Consider the following 20446-nt stretch of genomic DNA (forward strand, 5'->3'; position numbering starts at 1 on the left):
CTGTGGATTTGTTTGATGCTCTCCTTCAAATTTCTGTCACCATTAGTTGTGAGACCTGGGTTGTGAACTGCAGAAGATCAGAAAACTTTTCTGTCATTGTATTTGGCGGAGCATTTCCAAAAACCTATGGAGAAAGAACAATTTTAATGAAGTCTTATTATCTTTTTGAGTATGTTTGTGAATTTCAAAGTGTGGCATAACTTGAAGATCAAGTCACATAGTATAGTTACACAATAACTTTGGGTCTGATTATGTTTAAAACATATCTCTTTTAATAGATCACATCTAGACACATTTTCTCGTATGTATTAAATAATTTGTTGAATATGATTAAATAAATTATATATGATTATGAGAAGAAAAGACAGTGGACCTTTATTTATTTATTTAATATATGATTAAATAAATAAAATATGTGATTAAATAAATGAAATCTAAAAGCCATCATCTAGACATCTAGGGGAGTTAAAAAAAAAAGCTAAAATTTGCCTACTGATATTACCCTAAAAACTGTAAAAATATATTTTTCTTGCTACAGAGACAAATGAAAACATTGCCCTTGAAATCATAAAGAAATAATTACTGACTACCTCTCTCCTGTAGCAAAAGTTAGAAATTTTTTAAAGTGAATTTTTCTGCTATCCATCACATATTTTAAAGGTCATCATAATGTAATTCTTATACTTTGTTTGCTTTTTGTGTATACAGACGATAGATTTGTATTTTATGAACTATTTGAAACACTAATGAGGAAAAAAAGACATTATCTACAAAATCTGAATCAATCTCAATGACAAACTTTAGAAAATACAACCCTTGTCTGAGGAAACCTAAATTGAGAACTTACAGAAAGGGATAAGGTTCAAGGTTCGTCAATGGTAATAAGACACAGTGTGAAGGAAAAAGTGTAGAATGATCTACTGCTAAGTCCTGGGCTGAATACAGAATTCACTAACTTCACTGTGTATCTCAGAATTGATAAATTCTAAATACAACAATTTCCAAGATAAGACTATTGTGAAAAAGAGAGGAATAAAGGAAACAAATAGAAGACTCTTAAAATTGTTTTCACAAAAACTTAAGACAAATGACCTTTAGAATAAACAATTCTTAAAGATAAAGTGGGAACTGGTTCAGCAAAGAGAATAAGAAAATGAAACCTGGATGGGCCATCATAGGAAAGGAGATGGTATTTTAATGGCTATATATCAAGAAGTACCATAAAATATTATTTTTAAAGTGTTTTTCACAACTGAAAGGAATTTCTTTCTAGAGCCATTAAACACCTCACCACTACAATGCTCTTTTTGTATTCTTATTACTGTCCAAATGTCACTAAAGCCAAGAAACCCAATTAATTCATGTTCATATTCCCTCCCAAGCTACCTCCTTTTCTTTTGTAGGAATGTTCCCTAGATATTATGTGTTTCTACTTTGGCTGCCCCCACAACCTAGTTACAGACAATATTCAAGTAGCACTGGAGGATAACATGGGAACATATGAAGAAAGGAAGAAAGAAAATAAAACTAATATGCAAAAAAAAAAAAAAAAAAAACAACACCCAACCCTGAGGCTAGAGACATGGACTGGGGAAAAAAGACTACATAAAAATAAAAGACCAGGGCTGGGGTTATGGCTCAGAGGTAGAGCACTCACCTCGCATGCGTGATGCACTGGGTTCTATCCTCAGCACTACGTAAAATAAAATAAAGATATTGTGTCCACCTATAACTAAAAAATAAATATTAAAAAAAAATAAAATAAAAGACCAAAAAGACCTCTATGTTTTTCATGTTTTGGTCATGAGTTTTGGCTCCAATAAACAAGAGAAAAAATTTAATCGCACTGTTCACAAAGATAAGAAAAAATGTATTTAAGAAAGTATTTATATCTGTCATATCATAATATTAAAAAATTCTCCCAAAGATCTTAATAAAAAGATATGAAAATAACATAATACCCTTTAATAGAGACCGTTTCCTATGTCTTTATAACAGGTACTACTATGGTTCCTAGAAACTCCTTCGAATTAAGTTGAAAACACTAAATAAAACAATTCCTTTTGTCCAGGAATCCAGTCTATTCAATTAAGTTAACAAAGGAGCATTTTTCACTAATCTCAAAAAACAAATAAATGTATTTTTCAAGAACTACTCAATAAGCAGGGAATGGTGGTCCACATCTGTAATCCCAGCTGCTCGGAAGGCTAAGGCAAAAAGGATTGCAAGTTCAAAGCCAGCCTCAGCAACTTAGAGAGGACCTAAGCAAGTTAGTGAGACCCTGTCTCAAAATATAAAATAAAAATGGCTGGGGATGTGGCTCACGGATTAAATGCCCCTAGGTTCAATCCCAGGAATGTTTAAAAAAAAAAAAAAAGAAGAAGAGGAAGAAAGAAGAAGGAAGAAGGAAGAGGAAGAAGGAAGAAGAAGAAGAAGAAGAAGAATTGCTTAGTAATTTTTTTTCTATTTTGATATGTGCTGTGTGGTTGAGTTAACCTATCATCCACTAAATAAGACTCATATTCTTTAACAAACTGTAGGTAAAACTGAAAAGCCTAAAGATGACACATGCTTGAGTTCTACCTCTACGCAAAAATGAATGTCTTTTTAATGGAGTTGTTTATAAATATTCCTATTATTCATACTCTATTGATGTGTATCATATTTTGCTCTTAAGAAATAAGAAGTGGGCTGGGGCTGAGGCTCAGTGGTAGAACACTTGCCTAGCATGTGTGAGGCACTGGGTTCAATTCTGAGCATCACATATTAATTTTTAAAAAATGAATAAAATAAAGGCCCATCAAAATCTAAAAAAAAATTAAAAAAACAAGAATTAAGAAGTATTTTATTTGTAAGAATTAAGACCACTTTATAAAACAAATAGTTAATTCTTGTGCATTACAAGAATATTGGTATTCAAGCAGTCTTTATGCTGAGCAAATACATTGTTGAAACTGCAACTAAATTTTCTCTCAAACTCTGATATTCACTCTTATTTTGTGTAAAAAAAATTTTTAAAAGAACTACATTCTATCTGCTAATCTAAAAATGAACAAGTGCTGTTCTCTGACATAACAGTATTAGTGTAGTAAACAGACACCGATTCGTGCACTTATGCATTTGCAAATATTTATGTGCCAAACATTTTCTAAGAGTTGTGAATACAAAGGTAAATAAAGCAAATATTCCACTGTTCATGAAGTTTACATTTTAGTACAGAAGACAAATGTTTAGCAAGTTCGTTTAGATATTAAAATTAGGTGGGAGTAAAATCCAGTGATAGAGCATGTGTTTTGCATATGTAAGGCTCTGGATTTGATCCCTGATACAAAAAAAAAAAAATTACTGAAATTAAAACTTTGTTAAGACAGTGATGTATAATAAAGGAAGTAAAACAGGGTAACTAAAAACAGAATGCTTGAAGTGGGAGAAAGGTTGTGCAAAGAGGTCTTTGGGTGAACCACAGTGATGCCAGACAATGATGAATGATGACACAAGGAAAGAGGTTTCCAGAGCTGGGTAAGACCTCCATGTGGGAAGAAGCCTGGAGTGTTGGGAACTAAGAAGAGGCTGGTCAGGTTGGAACACTCTGTATGAGAGGGGAAGTGGTACAAAATAAGGCTGGAGAGATACTGGAACTAAAATCTAAATCAGATAATGCTGACTGTAATAATAATGTAGTTAAAAAAAAAAGGAGTGTACTTTTTGTAACTGACTTCAACGATTAAATTTTAAAACACTAGGTATGTTTTCACCAACTAAACAAAAGCCTCCAACATGTATGTAAGTGTCTGTCACAGGGGATGGAGCATAGCTGAATTCTACTTCTCATTTTTAGGAAAAACTTCCCTTTTGGTTGTTTCTTCATCTGTCAGGGGAGAGAGCTGGGCAAGAGGAGTCAACCAACACATTCAACTGAAAAGGGATGATTCCGTAATATGATTTGTGACATTCACAACTCACAGTACTAAGAAACAAAAATACCTTCTAGCACATTCTATAAAAATGCAAATAATTACCATATAATAAGCACCTGCAATGTGCATAGTACTATTCAAGCATTTGATATGTCATTTAAATCTCATAAAATCCTACACAATAAGTGATATTAGTATCCACATTTTACAGGTAAAGAAATTAAAGGTTAGGGAAGCTAACTTAAGCCAGGAGGTGGCAGAGACAGAATTTAAAACTAGGTCTGTCTGATTCTAAGCTGGGCTCTTAATCAGTCAATACTGTATTTTCTCAATTAAACTTTGTATGAATCCTATCACTGTAACATACTGTTCCCCTACAGACAAAACATGGTTTGTTTTGTTTTATATAGTTTGTTTTGGTTTTGTTTCTGGAAGGAAGGGGATTAACCCAGGGACTTCCAGATGCTAGGCAAGTGTTCTACCACTGAGCTACCTTCTCAGCTCCCACAAAAGGGTCACTTTTAAAACTCCCCTAATAAATTTCAGAAAATTTCCTGGCAACTCTTCAATTATTTTTGGCATTCTCAAAGCAAATTCATGGTGCATCAAGTAGAGGTTCAAGAAATATTTGTTATTGAATGATGGTAGTCAACAAAAATTTAAAAGACAGGCTGGAATATTAACAAATTTTTCTAAAATAGAAGTTTATTTCTTAAATTTTTATAATTTCTAAAATTCAGTAATAGGGTATTGATTATCATTAGTCCTTAAATAATTTGCTATGAATAACAATGCTAAAAAATTAATAATAAGATCTAATTACATTATTTCATACTGTAAATCGGTTAAGACTTTCCCTCATCTTACATTTTTTTCCCCTTTTGTTTGCTTCTGAGTACCACAAGCTGAAGAGAGAAGAAATAATGCCTAACTCACACCGTGAGAACTGCATTCTCATTTGCACTGGGTGCCTTTTCCATCCAGTTTTTCCAGCAAGTCAGGAAGAATCCTTGAGCATTTATTTCAGGGGTGAATCCAGCAAGTGCAGTGTCACACAGACTGAAGCCATACTCAACTTATCAACTGTATTGATCTTATATAATAAGTAATAAAGCTATAACAGAATAGTTCCTCTGATTTTGGAGCTCCCTTGTTTAATACTAAACTTCAGTATCTTCCCTCCAAATCCAACAAATTAAAAAGTAAAGATTATTTCTAAGGAATTTAAAAAGAACACTGTACTCAATTTAGATGTTTCTCACATACAAATCAGAAATAAGTTAAAAAACAAGGAGATTCTCTTAAATATCTAGATCTAGATTATTTCTAAAATACATAATGATAAAAAATACTAAGGTAATTAACATTGGTAGTAAATGGATTTTTAGACAACTAAAAGGGCTACTCATTTTGAATAAGTTTAAACCAAGTATTTTCTGTATATGCTTTTGTTCTTGGGACTAAAAGCTTATTATTTTTTAGAATTCTGAATAAATATTATTCAGCTTACTCTCATATACCACCATAATCTTTCAGTTTGAGAGAATCAGTGGGAGGGAAGACAGCAGCAGCCTCTTGGTAAGGCTGTGATGAAGACCACAGGAGGCATTTCAAGAACCCAGCATGAAACCTGACCCAAAGAAAATAGTCAACACATGTCATTTCCCAACTCATGTAAAAAGCAAACATCATACACTGAAATAATGATTAATCATTCTTTAAAAACTATCCTATAGATGCCCAGGTATAGCAGTATTATGGCTTATTCACCATTAAGCACAAATCAAGACTCACTTTAATTGTGAAAACCTAACTGATGCAATACATGGGAGACATATTATGTGGGATATTACTTAATAATTCATGTTAAGAGCTAAGAACAGGGCTACAGGTATAGCTCAGTGACAGAGAGCAATTGCATAGCATGCAAGGCCCTGGGTTCTGACTCCAGTATAAAGGGGAGGGGCTACAAACGATTATTCCCATAATTGCTCTAAATGTATTATTGTCTTGTAAATGTTCATAAGTCTGAAAAAACAAAACTACTTTTATTGCCACAGTAGCCAATAGCATATCATGACATTAATAAAAAAAGATTAAAAATTAAACAAAATTTTAAAATCACAGAACTGATTCCAATATAAATTAAAGACTTATTAGAACAGAGCTTGAAATAAAGGCTTGTCCACAGTTAGTTTCCTCTCCCATTTTAAAAATAGCTCCCACACCTCTCCTCAAGTTCCTCTCTACCACCTCCTCCCTTCATCATTCTCAGCAGATAGTTAGGACTCTAAATTCATAAATTAGAAAATGTGTGTTCTTTAAATGGATTAATGTTTCCATCTTCTTTCCATTATCAAACACATGCCCATTGATGATATGTAAACTAATCTCTTTGTTCCTTCCTTTCAGTTCTGCCTATCTGATTCACCAGCCCAGCAAAATCTCAGTCCCAATAAATCAGGCATTTCCCTTCTCTTGTTCTACAAGAGATTTGTATGATAAAATCCAGCATAAATTTATTATCTTTAATGTTCACTAGACCCTCAAAACTAATGGATTCTTTTGTTGCTCTTGTTCAACTATCTCTTATTTCTGGGTGTCTCTTGCATTCTCTTATATTGATATTCTAAACCATCACAAATTTCCATAAGTCTCCTACTCAATCTGTTTACTCCAGACTATCAATAGGCCATATCTTCTACAGATGACAACAGGAATCTTAAAAGTCATCAAGCAAGATCTTACTTACTTCCTAACATATAAATTTATATTCACTTCTAGCAAAATCTGTTTTCCCACAGGATAAACTGTCTTTCTCCTATTCAAGGCTCATTCATCCACCTATAATTTGACTTCACGCTCCCCCTTTCCTCAATTTATTTTCACTTTCTCCTGAAGTTTTCCAAATTTCTTGCTCTGCTGGTTTCTTCTCTTTTCTTTATGAGTATGCCTGCATCTCTCCCATCTTTCAAAACAAAGCAAAACATTATAAACATGTAAACAAAACCCCCATTATTGCCAACTTCACCACTGCTGTGGCTTGGCTATGCTTTGTACCTTAAAGGTTCATGTGCTGGAACTAAGATGTTAGAACCACTAAGAGATGGGGTCTAGTGGAAGGTCCACCCTCACAACTGGATTAATGCTGTATCACAGGAGAGGATCAAGTCCCATGTAACTAGATTAGTTTTTAGGAGAATGGGTTTTTATAAAGTGAGGCTGCCTCATGTGCTTGGCCCCTTCTGTATACAGCTTGCTCCCATTCTGCTTTTCTACCATGTGGTAACACAGCTAGGCGGCCCTTGCCAGCATTCAACTGCAACATTTTGTTAATGGGTCCCCAAAGCATGTATTGAGCCAAGTCTCCTCACAGGAGGTTCCAAACGATTGTTAAAAACCTCCACCATGGAAGCTCACAAATAATTTTGACCCAGTGTCCCACACTGATCTGCCCTCTAAAACCTGTCTTTCTCAGCAACTGGTGAAAACAATCACCAACTTTCCCAAACTGGAAGTGTAGGAGACAACCTTGCCTTGGCTCCTTCTACTCTTATTCTATTGTTTAAACTACTTCCTTGGCACTGTATGCCTCCAGGAAAAAGTATTAACTGTGAACATTACTTATAAAGCTATCGTGATCTGCTTCCTATCCATCTCAACAGTCTTTTATGTTTTGCCTTCCTTGATGTAAAATCAGGTTTTTAGATGGCTGATGGATGCTGGCAATTATAAACATGCTTCTTGCCTTTTGTCTTAATTAATCATTTAACTTCTATTACCTTCTTAGTTAATTTAGCCCTGTTTATCTCTATTCTGGCTAATGGTTATCTTTTAAGAACTCAAGAATCCATCACATTCTTAAGAAAGACTTTCCTTCTCTGGTCCCTACAGACTCTTCAGTAACTACGGTACCTACATTTATAGTTATACTCATTCTTTCTTATTGTTTTATCTGTTTTTGTGCTTATATATTCTTATGTGCAGATTTACATGTTTATCTTCAATATTATACTGACAGCCTTACAAGATTAGAAACTACATTTCATCTCAGAAATGCCAATGCATAGTGCAGTATAATATAATGTACACTTATTTGACAGAAGTTCACTGAATGACTTTGTAAACACACAAAACAGAATAAATGAAGGGACAAAACAAGCAAACAGAATACACAAGGTCAATCTCCCCCCTTCTGCTATCAACATTAGCTGATAGATTGGTCTGTGTAATACATAACATGAACAATTACTTTAGCATAAATAGTTTATAATCTTTGCTTTTGTCTTCTAGAGCTTTTATTTTTAATTCAGTAACAAAAATAATAATATATAAAAGTTCCTAAGGAAAAATATTTATTAATTGTCTTATGTATATTATCTTATTTAATCCTTATAAGGATTATATCTACCTCATAAGGTAGATATTCTTATTTTACAGCCAGGAAAATTAAGGTGATTGCTAATCCCCACTGCTATTCCTAGAGAGGAAGAACAGGGATATGTGCAAATTGAAGACAAGACATTGATCGGTGAAAACTAAAGATCAAGTGAATGTCAACTTTCTGAACATGAAGTACCAACCTAGTTCTTCAATTTGGCTATACGAAAACACTACCAGTTAGGCTAATACACTCTAGGCAGATTGGACAAATCCCCTTCCTGGGATATCAATATACCCAAAAGAAACGATTTATGGATAATATTAAGACTGAAGAGTCACATTGGGTGTGGTGCTGCACACCTGTAAGCTCAGTGTCTTGAGAGGTGAGGCAAGAGGATCACAAGTTCAAAGCCAGCCTCAGTAACTTAACGAGAACCTCTGTCTCAAAATTAAAAATGAGAAGGGTTGGGGATGTGGCTCTGTGCTAAAGTATCTCTGGGTTCAATCCCTGGTACCAAAAAAAAAAAAAAAAAAAAGTACATGTGGCGGGTGAGGGGTATCTAAATAAGTGGTAAGATCATCTTTCTACTTAAAATGTTCACCTTTGCACATAATTTCCAATGTTTCAATATTTCATTCCTCAATAACACTAACACTGAGGAGAAATAAAGTGCCTAGAAATTTTCAGAAACAAAGACTAACAGAAGGAACAATATAAAGACCAAGTAAGACTATTGAGCCAGAGATGTAAGACAAAGTCAGGAAAGAGATAAAGAGACAAGAGTGGAGAAGGAAGAAATAGAGCCGGGGAGAAACAGGAGTAAAACAAAACAAAACAAAACAAAAAAACAAGAAAGGGTAGAGGTGGGGGAAAGAATAACAGAGAAAGGGAAGACAGAGGGAGATGAAATCAGAGAGAGAAAGAGAGAGAGAGGAGAGAAGAGGGGAGGGGAGGGGAGGAGAAGAGACAGGAAGAAAGAGAAATAGGATGGGAGGGAGAGAAGGAAAGGTAGGGGAGGAAAAGGGGCAGGACAAGGGCAAGAACTAGAAATAGAAAAAAGAAAAGAGTGAGGGAGACAAAGAAAGGAGAAAGAAAGGACAAACAGAGAAAGAGATACATGAGGAGAAAGATAGAAACTGTAAAAGAGGTCTAGGGGAAACTGAGTTTCATAATACTGGAAATAAAAAGGTGACATATTACAAGTTCATTGTTTAAAACATATTTTTAGTTGTGGATGGACACAATAACTTTATTTTACTTATTTACTTTTTATGTTGTGCTAAGGGTCAAACTCAGTGCCTGATACATATTAGGCATGCTCTACCACTGATTCATTTTTGAGCAATATTTACACCACAGTCAGTGGAGAGTAAACACTGAATATTGTTTATACAAATGGCACAACCATGTGAAAAGGATAGGAGCATAGCATGCATTAGACAGTGTGAATATGTATGTTATGGCTTAGTGGGTCAGGAAGTTAAAAAGGCAGATTCTCATATTCCTTAGTAGGAGGTCAGTTAAAACTGAATAATCAAGAAATGGCAGTTAAAGCATGCTATTTAAAAGCTTTAGTGGTAGCAGCAACTAGCTATAGAAAGCAGTAGGAAACTATAAAGCTGTGGAACCTTTAAAAACTATGTACTTATAAATCTTTGATTAATATAAAAAAGTGATTTTAAAAAGCTCCAATAAGACTGTTACATATAATCACCAAAATACATTAAGACATTAACTCTATTTAGATTTTGTCTATAGCCTATAACTATTTCTTTGCTGAATCTCATAGAAAACAGCAAAAAACAAAAAAGCAAACCATATAATATTTAAAATTGTACAAAGAACATGGTCAAGTGTACCATTTGGTGCAAGCTCGCCACCTTCAAAACAATAGAAATAACACAAATGTTAATTTACAATCTTCATTCTTCCAAAGCTCAGCCATTATAGGAACATTTCACAAACCTCAAAGCTTTTCTTTTATCTGTTAGGTTTCACCAAGTATAGTTCATTCTGACCAGGTTTCACATGAAGTCATACTGATTTACAGCAAATTTCTAAATGAATGAAAATATCAAGAGGTCATCCTATAGTTTTTTTTTCTACCTATGACTTACCATTTACCTTAAGACTCCTGTAAGGACATCCGGTCCTGCAAGTTACATTTGGAACCTGGTCTTACCCTGTTAAACACTGGCAGCATCATGTATAATTTCTCTTCTTGTTCCTTCTGAGTCATGTGCCAGGGAGGATGACACAGCTCAGTGAAGAGACGGCGGAGGTGCATCAGTCCCAAGGCATTGTCCTGCGGGCTGCACTCCTCCTGCCTCGGCCTCCCCATGATCCTCTTCACCACGTTCATCTTGGCTAGTTGGTGATAAATACTTCTAATTCTGTAGAAAGATGTCAATGCATAACAGTCAAAATGTCACCACCTTGACCAGGTTGAGCATGCATTTAAGAGCCTATAAAAAGTCCTAAAAATAGAAAATTCTCTCTAGTATAAGCAAAGTTAATTTTGATAAATCTCCCTGAATGACAAATTATGAATTATGGGAACTCAAAAGTTCCTTCTGGCTTTACTACATTTTATATAAAATATAAAACATTAACTAGACAAATAAAAATATTTCTAATAAAGTTAACTATATCAAATTCAACAAAGTGATCACAAATGTTGCTGTTAATATTACTTTATTTTTAAGTATATGTAAAAAAGAATGAAACAAATAGAAAGTTCTCCCTAACCTCAAAGAATCCCCAAACTCAAAACTACCAAAGTCTTCTATATTGTTATATCAGTTTTCTCGATAAGTAAATTCCATGTGCCTGATGAACAGTTTGTTACAGTTTAAAAATGTGCAAATTAAGTGAAAGAATATCACAATGTATCTTATGAATCCATAAAGAAACAGTGAAAATTATCACATAAATAAAGAACACTTTCTCAAAACAAAACAAACAAAAAACCCTTAAGTAAGTTATATTGATTCCTTTTGTGAGTAGTGATGAATATTTTTTTTTCTTTAAAGTAATAACAGCATAGAAGATATTGAACCACATATGGCAAGGATAACTATGGTTTCATGAAGTATATTTCAGGTAAGAGTGAACGAGCATATATTGAATCATAATGTAAAATCTACCCTTTGCTGGAGTTGGATTTAAAAAATAAACTAACCACTGAGTTAAAGGATACACAGAATCAATAACACTGAGCTTTTAGAAAGCATCCTTAGATGTTTCCAACCACTACTAACTGTGCCAACAATTAGCTAATTTCAGACACAAAAACAGGATATGTTACAAAAGGAACCAGGAAGACTGGGAGAACATTATGGATATGCAAAATTTGGATAAAAAGCAATTTGCTTTTATAATCTGTAGGGAAGCAGTCATAACTTGAGATTCATTTTTAATTTTGCTGCATAACTATACAAACGAGATGCCATTTCTTAAGAAATGAAAAAGTACTTCAGAATACAGTTTTATTTACTAAACACCTGCTTATTGATTTTTTAAAAGATAAGAATAAGCAACGAAACACACTTGCACTTGAGAATTTTTAGTGAACTCCCTATCTGGCTACAGGAATATGCTTCTGTACTCTAGCTCCCTTGCAAGAGAAGAGCAGGATGTAAATCATAGATGACAGAAAGATATGCTCTGGTTAGAGCTCTGTCATTGACTAATTTGTACTGAATGAGTACTGCACAAAGAGAACTCAGTACATTCTCAAGTGCCCAGATGCAGGACAGAGTGCTTGGGCACACAGGCTAAGAGCTGAGTACATTTAACTACAAAATAATAGAAATCAGTCCAGTTCAAAGCTATCTAACATATTCATTCTTGGAAAATATTTAAGTCTTCCAAACATTAACAAAATATCAATCTATCATATACTCATCTAGTTCTGAAAATTCCCAGAACAAAAATAAAATTGGAAGTGGACTATGAAGTTTTTGTAAATTAGTTAACATTTCAGATTATTCACAGCTGTATTCTCAGCCTATAGCCAGTGTTCCTAACTAGAGACTGTGAATGGGACTTAAGGGATTCATGATTCTCTAATACTTAGAAATCTTTTTTCTAAGAGATCCCAAGCTTTCCGAAGGAGTCTATGTGTCTATGTCAACTAAAAAAAAAAAAGTCAGGAATCAAACTCAGACCATCTCATCTGCTCCTCATTCCAAGTTAAGCAAGTGAACCAAAGAGAGGATTAACTCTGCCCTTTTGGGGTTTTTTTTGGTATTGGAGATTGAACCGAGGAGCACTTAACCACTGAGCCAAATCCCCAGCTCTTTTATGTATTTTATTTAGAGATAGGGTCTCCTTGAGTCGCTAAGTGCCTCGCCAAGTTGCTGAGGTTGGCTTTGAATTCTCGATCCTTCTGCCTCAGCCTCCTGAATCACTGGCATTACAGGTGTGCCACCACAACTGGCTAACTCTGCCTTTTTGGTCTATGTTTATTCAAATATAATTCAAAAATAAAATGTGTTTATACTTAAAGTATAAAACTTGACATTTTAATTTAAAAAAATTAAAGAAATGTATTTTTTCATATTTATGGGGCACAGTGTAATAATTTGCTATGCATATGCAATAGGTAAAAAGCCAAACAGAGTTACCAGCATTTCCACCTCCTGAAACGTCTATCATTTCTTTGTGTTGAGAAGCTTCAAACTCCTCTCTTCTAGTTCTTTATAAAACATATAATAAATTAATGTGAACTAGAGTCACCCTACTGTGCTACAGAACTTGAGAACTTATTCCTCCTCTGTAACTGTATATTTCGGTATCTGGTATCCAAACTTCCTTGACATTTTTATATATATATATATATATATATATATATATATATATATATATATATACTGTGAAATAATTACCACAGTCAAGTTCATAACATTCATAATCTCACAGGTTCCTATATAAAATTTTTTCAATAGAACACTTAATAGAACAGTAGTGCTGTAACTACTGCTGTACACTACTTTGTACTCTTGACCTGCTAGCTTCTCCCCCTTTACTCCTGCCCCTGGCAACCACCAATCTACTCTCTGCTTCTAGGAGTTTGACCATGTTAGATTCCTTATGTAAGTAAGATCATACAGTATTTATATTTGTGCAACTGGCTTATTTCACACTAAACATAAATTCTCAAGGCTCTGTGTGTTCTCCCATGTTTTTGCAAATGAAAGGATTTCCTCCTTTTTAAATTTTTGAATATTATTCCACTAGGTATACAATCTCACCTCATTTATTTAAAAAAATCTATTCATCTATAAAGAAACATTTAGGTGGTTTCTGTATCTTGGTTACTGTGAATAACCCTGCAACAGGCATGGGAGAATACATAGCTTTTCCAAGATACTAATTTTATTTCCTTTGGATATATACCTAGAAGTAGGATTGCTAGATCATAAGGAACTTCTATTTTTTAAGTTTTTAAGGAACCTCTGTACTGTTTTCCATAATGGCTATACCACTTTACATTTCCTGTAGCCTTCAAGGGTTTCTTTTTCCCACATTCTGGCCAGTAACTGTTATCCTTTGTCTTTTGGACAATAGCCATTCTAACCGGCCTAAGGTAATGTTTCACTGTGGTTTTGATTTGCAATTTCACTGATGATAGAAGATGTTGCACATGTTTCACAAAAGCTGTTGGTTATTTGTATGTCTCTTTTGAGAATTGTCAATTCAGGTCTTTTGGTCCATTTTTAAATCAGGTTATTTGGGTTTCTGCTTCTGACTTATATGAGTTCTTTATGTATTTTAGATCTTAACCCCTTAACAGATATTGGTTTGCCAGCATTTGATCTCATTCTATAGGCCACTTCTTCAGAATATTCTGTCCAACAATAACAGAACACACCCTCTTTTAAGCTCACAAGAAACATTAACCAAAACAGACAACATCCTGGGCCATAAATGTATCTTAACAAACTTAATCATAAAAAGCATCTGACCAGTCTCAGAACACAATGGAATTAAATAATCAATAATTGAAATACAACTGGAAAAGCCCCAATGTTTGGAAATTAAACAACATATTTTCAAATAACACATAGGTCAAGGAATTGTCATAAGAAATTTAAAAACATAAACTAAATGAAAATAAAACTTATTGAAATCTTAAAAACGCAGCAAAAGCTGTTGTTCTTAGAGGAAAATTATAACAATAAGATGCATACAACACAAAAGAAGAAAATCTACAATTCTGTCATAGAAAATTAGAAGAAGAGGAGCTGTGTAAGTTTAAATAAACCCAAATAAATGAAAATAAAATAATAAAAATTAGGCCAGAAATCAATGAGATTAAAAACAGGAAGGGAGGCTAGAGTTGTAGCTCAGCGGTAGAGCTCTAGACTCATTCGCATGAGGCACTGGGTTTGAGTCCTAGAACCACATACAACTAAGTAAATAAAATAAAGGCCCATCAACAACTAAAAAATATTAAAGAAAAAGGGGGGAGATGCAGGAAGGGCTACAGGTATAGTTCAGTAGTAGAGCACTTCCTTAGCATGCATGAGGTACTGAGGATCAAAGCATGCCCAGCCAATGAATACACTCTCCAAATGATTAAATAAAATAAAAACATAAACAGGAAGACTACAGGGAAAAATCAACAGAACCAAAGGTTCCTCTTTGACATTATCAATAAAATTAATCTAAATACCACTACCGCATGACTGGTATTCTGCCTTGATTCATCTCTCCTATAGCTCCTAAGTTATCTTACAAGATACATAGTCCCATTTTTTCTGATTTAAAACCTCTGTTTATTCTCTATTGCCTAAGAATAAATTGAAACACCTCAATCTAATATCTTTAAGTTTTTATAAACTCTGTTTTCATATATTTACCCAGGTTCATCTCTCACTAAGCCACCTCTTCTACTCAAAATTGTGCCACCATGAAGGCATGCCCTACCTTGACGGGTTCTTTCAAATCTCTGTATGTTTAGATACACTGTCTTCTCTGCTAAGCATGACCCTCCTCCTCTGCTTTTGCTAGCATTTCCCAATCTCCCCACCCTCCAGCTCTGAGGTTACCTTATCAGAGAAGAGTTTCCCAAATCTCTAGGCTGTTTCTGGTTTACCTTTGATCCCACCAGGGTACTTTAGAGTTGGTTATAGGATATGGTTATAGGATATGCACCATTAAGAGAGACAGTAATAGTTACTCAGGCTCTGCAATTCAAATCTTGGGTTCAATTCCTAGTTGCAATACTTACTTAGTGTGTACCTGATCAGAAACCTGATTTCTGGGTGTGATAGGTTTACTGTAATTTGTGAAAATTACATCATCAAAACACAAAAAAATTAAAACTTTATAATTTATGTATCTTAGTTCTACCTATAGAAAGCCTTTAGAGAACTTCTTAAACATCTTCAGAATAAGACTACATGAACCTTTTACTCTAAATTGAAAAGTTTCTTAAATTATTTCTTGCTATTTAATTATGAATCTCTCTCATAGTAAACTATGAATTCCTGAACATCCAACTGTGTTCTTCAAATCCGTAACACCTCACTAAGGATCAGTACATAGTAAGAATGAAGGAATGACTAACTGATTTCCATAGCTTTAGTAAAAGTATAAATTTTAAGGTTCCTCACTATCTGACCGTACTATATGTACGATCGACACTGTTCATTCCCCATAATTCTACTTTAACTCCATGAGACCAGTTCAGTGCAGTCTCTCTGCTCTGCCTTCTCACTCAGGCCAAACTACCTCTCAGGAGGCTGGGGCAGGGTTCCCCTCTAGCCCCTCAGCATCTGAGTATTTACTAAGCATGCTAATCTCAGTTCAAAGGTCTTTCTTCTAAAAAGCATTCCCTAACCCAGTTTCAGTTGTAATCTTTCCCCACTTCCCTTTGTTCCCATAGGACTGTGTCTATCTTTATCATAGAATTTATCACACTATGTGTAAACTGTTATTTTGATTGTCTTTTTTTCAACATTGAAGAAATAATATGAGATTATGGAAAGCAAAGATACTGTCCAATTCAACACCTTATGATTTGTTTAAGTTCCATTTTATTACCTGAAAAGGAAATAAGACAATTTTTGTTAAAAGGTGTTTGGTACCCCAAAGTATAATTTAGGACACTTTTTCAGGGAATACTCTTATAAATTCAGAAATTAAGAACTACTCATGTGAAAGCAGGAGCAGAAAGGGAAACAAATAACAATAGTGATAAGTATGGTTGTTAAGCAGACAATGACAAAACAAAAGGCAATAAGCTAGAACTCCCAGAGGGAATTGAGGCATCAACAACAGGCAGAGTATCAAAAGCATCCTAAAGAGGAAGCAGCTCGCCAGTACAGAACAAGTCATGACTGAATGAGGCTGAAATATATATCACTGTGGCTTGAGAGTGAGAAATTCAAAAGACTATACAGAATCATATCAATGAAACCTCACAGACAAAATATTCAAAAAGTAATGATGACATTAATAAAAATAATGATAGCAAAATAAATGCTGGCTTCTTCACAGACTGCTACATAATGATGAGGGTTTTTATTCTGAGTTCTTTGTTTTGTTTTGTTTTGTTTTATTTCTTTTTTTTTAAATTTATTGTTGGTCGTTCAAAACATTACATAGTTCTTAATACATCATATTTCACAGTTTGATTCAGGTGGGTTATGAACTCCCAATTTTACCCCTTATACAGATTGCTGTATCACATCAGTTACCCTTCCATTGATTGACATATTGCCTTTCTCGTGTCTGATGTATTCTGCTGTCTGTCCTATTCTCTACTATCCTCCCTCCCCTCCCCTCCCCTCCCCTTTTCTCTCTCTACCCCTTCTACTGTAAATCATTTCTTCCCTTTGTATTATCTTGTCTTACCCCTCCTTTCCTCTTATATGTCATTTTGTATAACCCTGAGGATCGCCTTCTATTTCCATGCGATTTCCCTTCTCACTCCCTTTCCCACCCACCTCTCATCCCTGTTTAATGTACATCTTCTTCTCAAGCTCTTTGTCCCTACCCTGTCCTTGTTTACTCCCCTTATATCAAAGGAGTCATTTGGTATTTGTTTTTTAAAGATTGACTGGCTTCACTTAGCATAATCTGCTCTAATGCCATCCATTTCCCTCCAAATTCTATGATTTTGTCATTTTTTACTGCAGAATAATACTCCATTGTGTATAAATGCCACATTTTTTTTATCCACTCATCTATTGAAGGGCATCTAGGCTGATTCCACAATCTTGCTATGGTGAATTGTGCTGCTATGAATATCGATGTAGCAGTGTCCCTGTAGCATGCTCTTTTTAGGTCTTTTGGGAATAGACCGAGAAGGGGAATAGCTGGGTCAAATGGTGGTTCCATTCCCAGCTTTCCAAGAAATCTCCATACTGCTTTCCAAATTGGCTGCACAAATTTGCAGTCCCACCAGCAATGAACAAGAGTGCCCTTTTCCCCGCATCCTCTCCAGCACTTATTGTTGTCTGACTTCCTAATGGCTGCCAATCTTACTGGAGTGAGATGGTATCTTAGGGTAGTTTTGATTTGCATTTCTCTGACTGCTAGTGATGGTGAGCATTTTTTCATGTACTTATTGATTGATTGTATGTCCTCCTCTGAGAAGTGTCTGTTCAGGTCCTTGGCCCATTTATTGATTGGGTTATTTGTTATTTTATTGTCTAATTTTTTGAGTTCTTTGTATATTCTGGTTATTAGGGCTCTATCTGAAGTGTGTGGAGTAAAGATTTGTTCCCAGGATGTAGGCTCCCTGTTTATCTCTCTTATTGTTTCTTTTGCTGAGAAAAACACAGGCCAGCATCACTCTGAATGGAGAAAAATTGAAGGCATTCCCACTAAGATCGGGTACAAGACAGGGATGCCCTCTCTCACCACTTCTGTTCAACATAGTCCTCGAAACACTGGCCAGAGCAATTAGACAGACGAAAGAAATTAAAGGCATAAAAATAGGAAAAGAAGAACTTAAATTATCACTGTTTGCAGATGATATGATTCTATACCTAGCAGACCCAAAAGGGTCTACAAAGAAGCTATTAGAGCTAATAAATGAATTCAGCAAAGTGGCAGGATATAAGATCAACACGCATAAATCAAAGGCATTCCTGTATATCAGCGACAAATCCTCTGAAAGGGAAATGAGGACAACTACTCCATTCACAACATCCCCCCAAAAAATAAAATACTTGGGAATCAACCTAACAAAAGAGGTGAAAGATTTATACAATGAAAATTACAGAACCCTAAAGAAAGATATAGAAGAAGACCTTAGAAGATGGAAAAATATACCCTGCTCATGGATAGGCAGAACTAAAATCATCAAAATGGCAATATTACCAAAAGTTCTCTATAAGTTCAATGCAATGCCAATCAAAATCCCAACAGCATTTCTTGCAGAAATAGAAAAGAGAATCATGAAATTCATATGGAATAATAAAAGACCCAGAATAGCAAAAACAATGCTAAGCAGGAAGTGTGAATCAGGCGGTATAGCGATACCAGACTTCAAACTATACTACAGAGCAATAGTAACAAAAACAGCATGGTACTGGTACCAAAACAGGTGGGTGGACCAATGGTACAGAATAGAGGATACAGTAACCAATCCACAAAACTACAACTATCTTATATTTGATAAAGGGGCTAAAAGCATGCAATGGAGGAAGGATAGCATCTTCAACAAATGGTGCTGGGAAAACTGGAAATCCATTTGCATCAAAATAAATCTGAATCCCTATCTCTCGCCATCCACAAAAGTTAACTCAAAATGGATCAAGGAGCTTGATATTAAATCAGAGACACGGCATCTGATAGAAGAAAAAGTTGGCTATGATCTACATACTGAGTTCTTTTTTAAAAATATCTTTGTTTATTCATTTTTATGTGGTGCTGAGGATGGAACCCAGTGCCTCACATGTGTGAGGCAAGCGCTCTGCCACTGAGCTACAACCCCATACCGTTTTTTATGAGTTCTTATAATTTTATTCTCAAAATTTATCCATATAGATAAAATTTGCCCTTTTGATTAGTCGTATACACAATGATGCTTTGGCTCAAAATATTTTTTAATTTATCACCATTTTATTACTTGAAAAGGAAATAAGACAATTTTTGTTAAAAGATGTTGGGAGCATTATATAAACTGCACTTAAAACTCAGTGTCAACACGTACTATGTTTTACCTAAAGCAGAATTACCCTTACTCATTTGCTTTATTTCCTAAACTTCCTCAAAACCCTATGACTGCTAAGTGTGAAATCCATTCAAGAGATAGAATCTTCACTCCTAATAATCAAAAGAATGCATTGCAGACCCTGTGGCTGAATCCCAACTCACAATTAATTGACATTTAATCCCTTAAGCATCTACTACATATAAGGCACCATAGGAATACCAACTCTAGTTTTTACCCCAAATAATGGAGGGTCTATATTCATTTTTTCTAAACTTCCAAAAAGACAAGCATGTGACTTCCTCTAAAAGAGACCTATGAGTCTATAATGGGATAAAGTCAAATCTTTACAAGGCAGAAAAAGATTGCTCAAAATCTGATGTGCACCTCATCTTGAAACTACATCTTCATCCACATCCCTCATCAATCCCATGTTCACACCACATCACTGCTGCTCTCTCAACATGCCATGCAATTTCACACCCTGGATGCTTTCCCCAGTTGGTCTTTCCTTTACCTGAAATGCTAGAGGTAATTGCTTTCTTTTTTCATTTTATTGTCTGGCAACCTATCTTTGATAGTATCTGACCCTCCTTAATCCTAAAGCAATTTGAATATATCTTCAAGTTAGTAATTTAATCATTAATTCAAGAGACATATTTATCAATGCTTGCTCCAACTTTCCCTGAATCTCATTCTGTTCCTGCCACAACGAGCTCTACTTCAGGTAGCTTATATTTACTATGCTTTTGCCATTAGAGCAATTAAAAACATTAATTTGAAAATAAAAACCTTTTACATATTTAGAAAAAAACGTTGGAAAATACTTCACAACCTCAGGGTAGAGAATTTTGTTTAAAAAAACGCAAAAACTACAAAAACATACACAAAATCAAACTTATCAAAATTAAAATGGTGTGGCACAGTGGGACTCGCCTATAATCCCAGCTCTCAGGAGGTTAAGGAAGGAGA

General features: G+C 34.7%; 1 protein-coding gene across 1 annotated transcript in view; it reads right to left on the reverse strand.

Moving 5' to 3' along the window:
- The window catches only part of LOC144257167 (uncharacterized), an 88054-nt gene continuing 67608 nt past the window's right edge, over positions 1 to 20446 (reverse strand). Inside the window, exons 4-5 of the mRNA XM_077803127.1 lie at positions 10484 to 10694; positions 1 to 124 (exon numbers count right to left, since the gene is read on the reverse strand). Of these exons, the coding sequence (XP_077659253.1) occupies positions 26 to 124; positions 10484 to 10694 (310 nt within the window). The 3' untranslated portion in view covers positions 1 to 25. The remainder of the gene's footprint in view (positions 125 to 10483; positions 10695 to 20446) is intronic.

This window comes from Urocitellus parryii, chromosome 10 (assembly GCF_045843805.1).
Source record: "Urocitellus parryii isolate mUroPar1 chromosome 10, mUroPar1.hap1, whole genome shotgun sequence".
Taxonomy (NCBI): domain Eukaryota; kingdom Metazoa; phylum Chordata; class Mammalia; order Rodentia; family Sciuridae; genus Urocitellus; species Urocitellus parryii.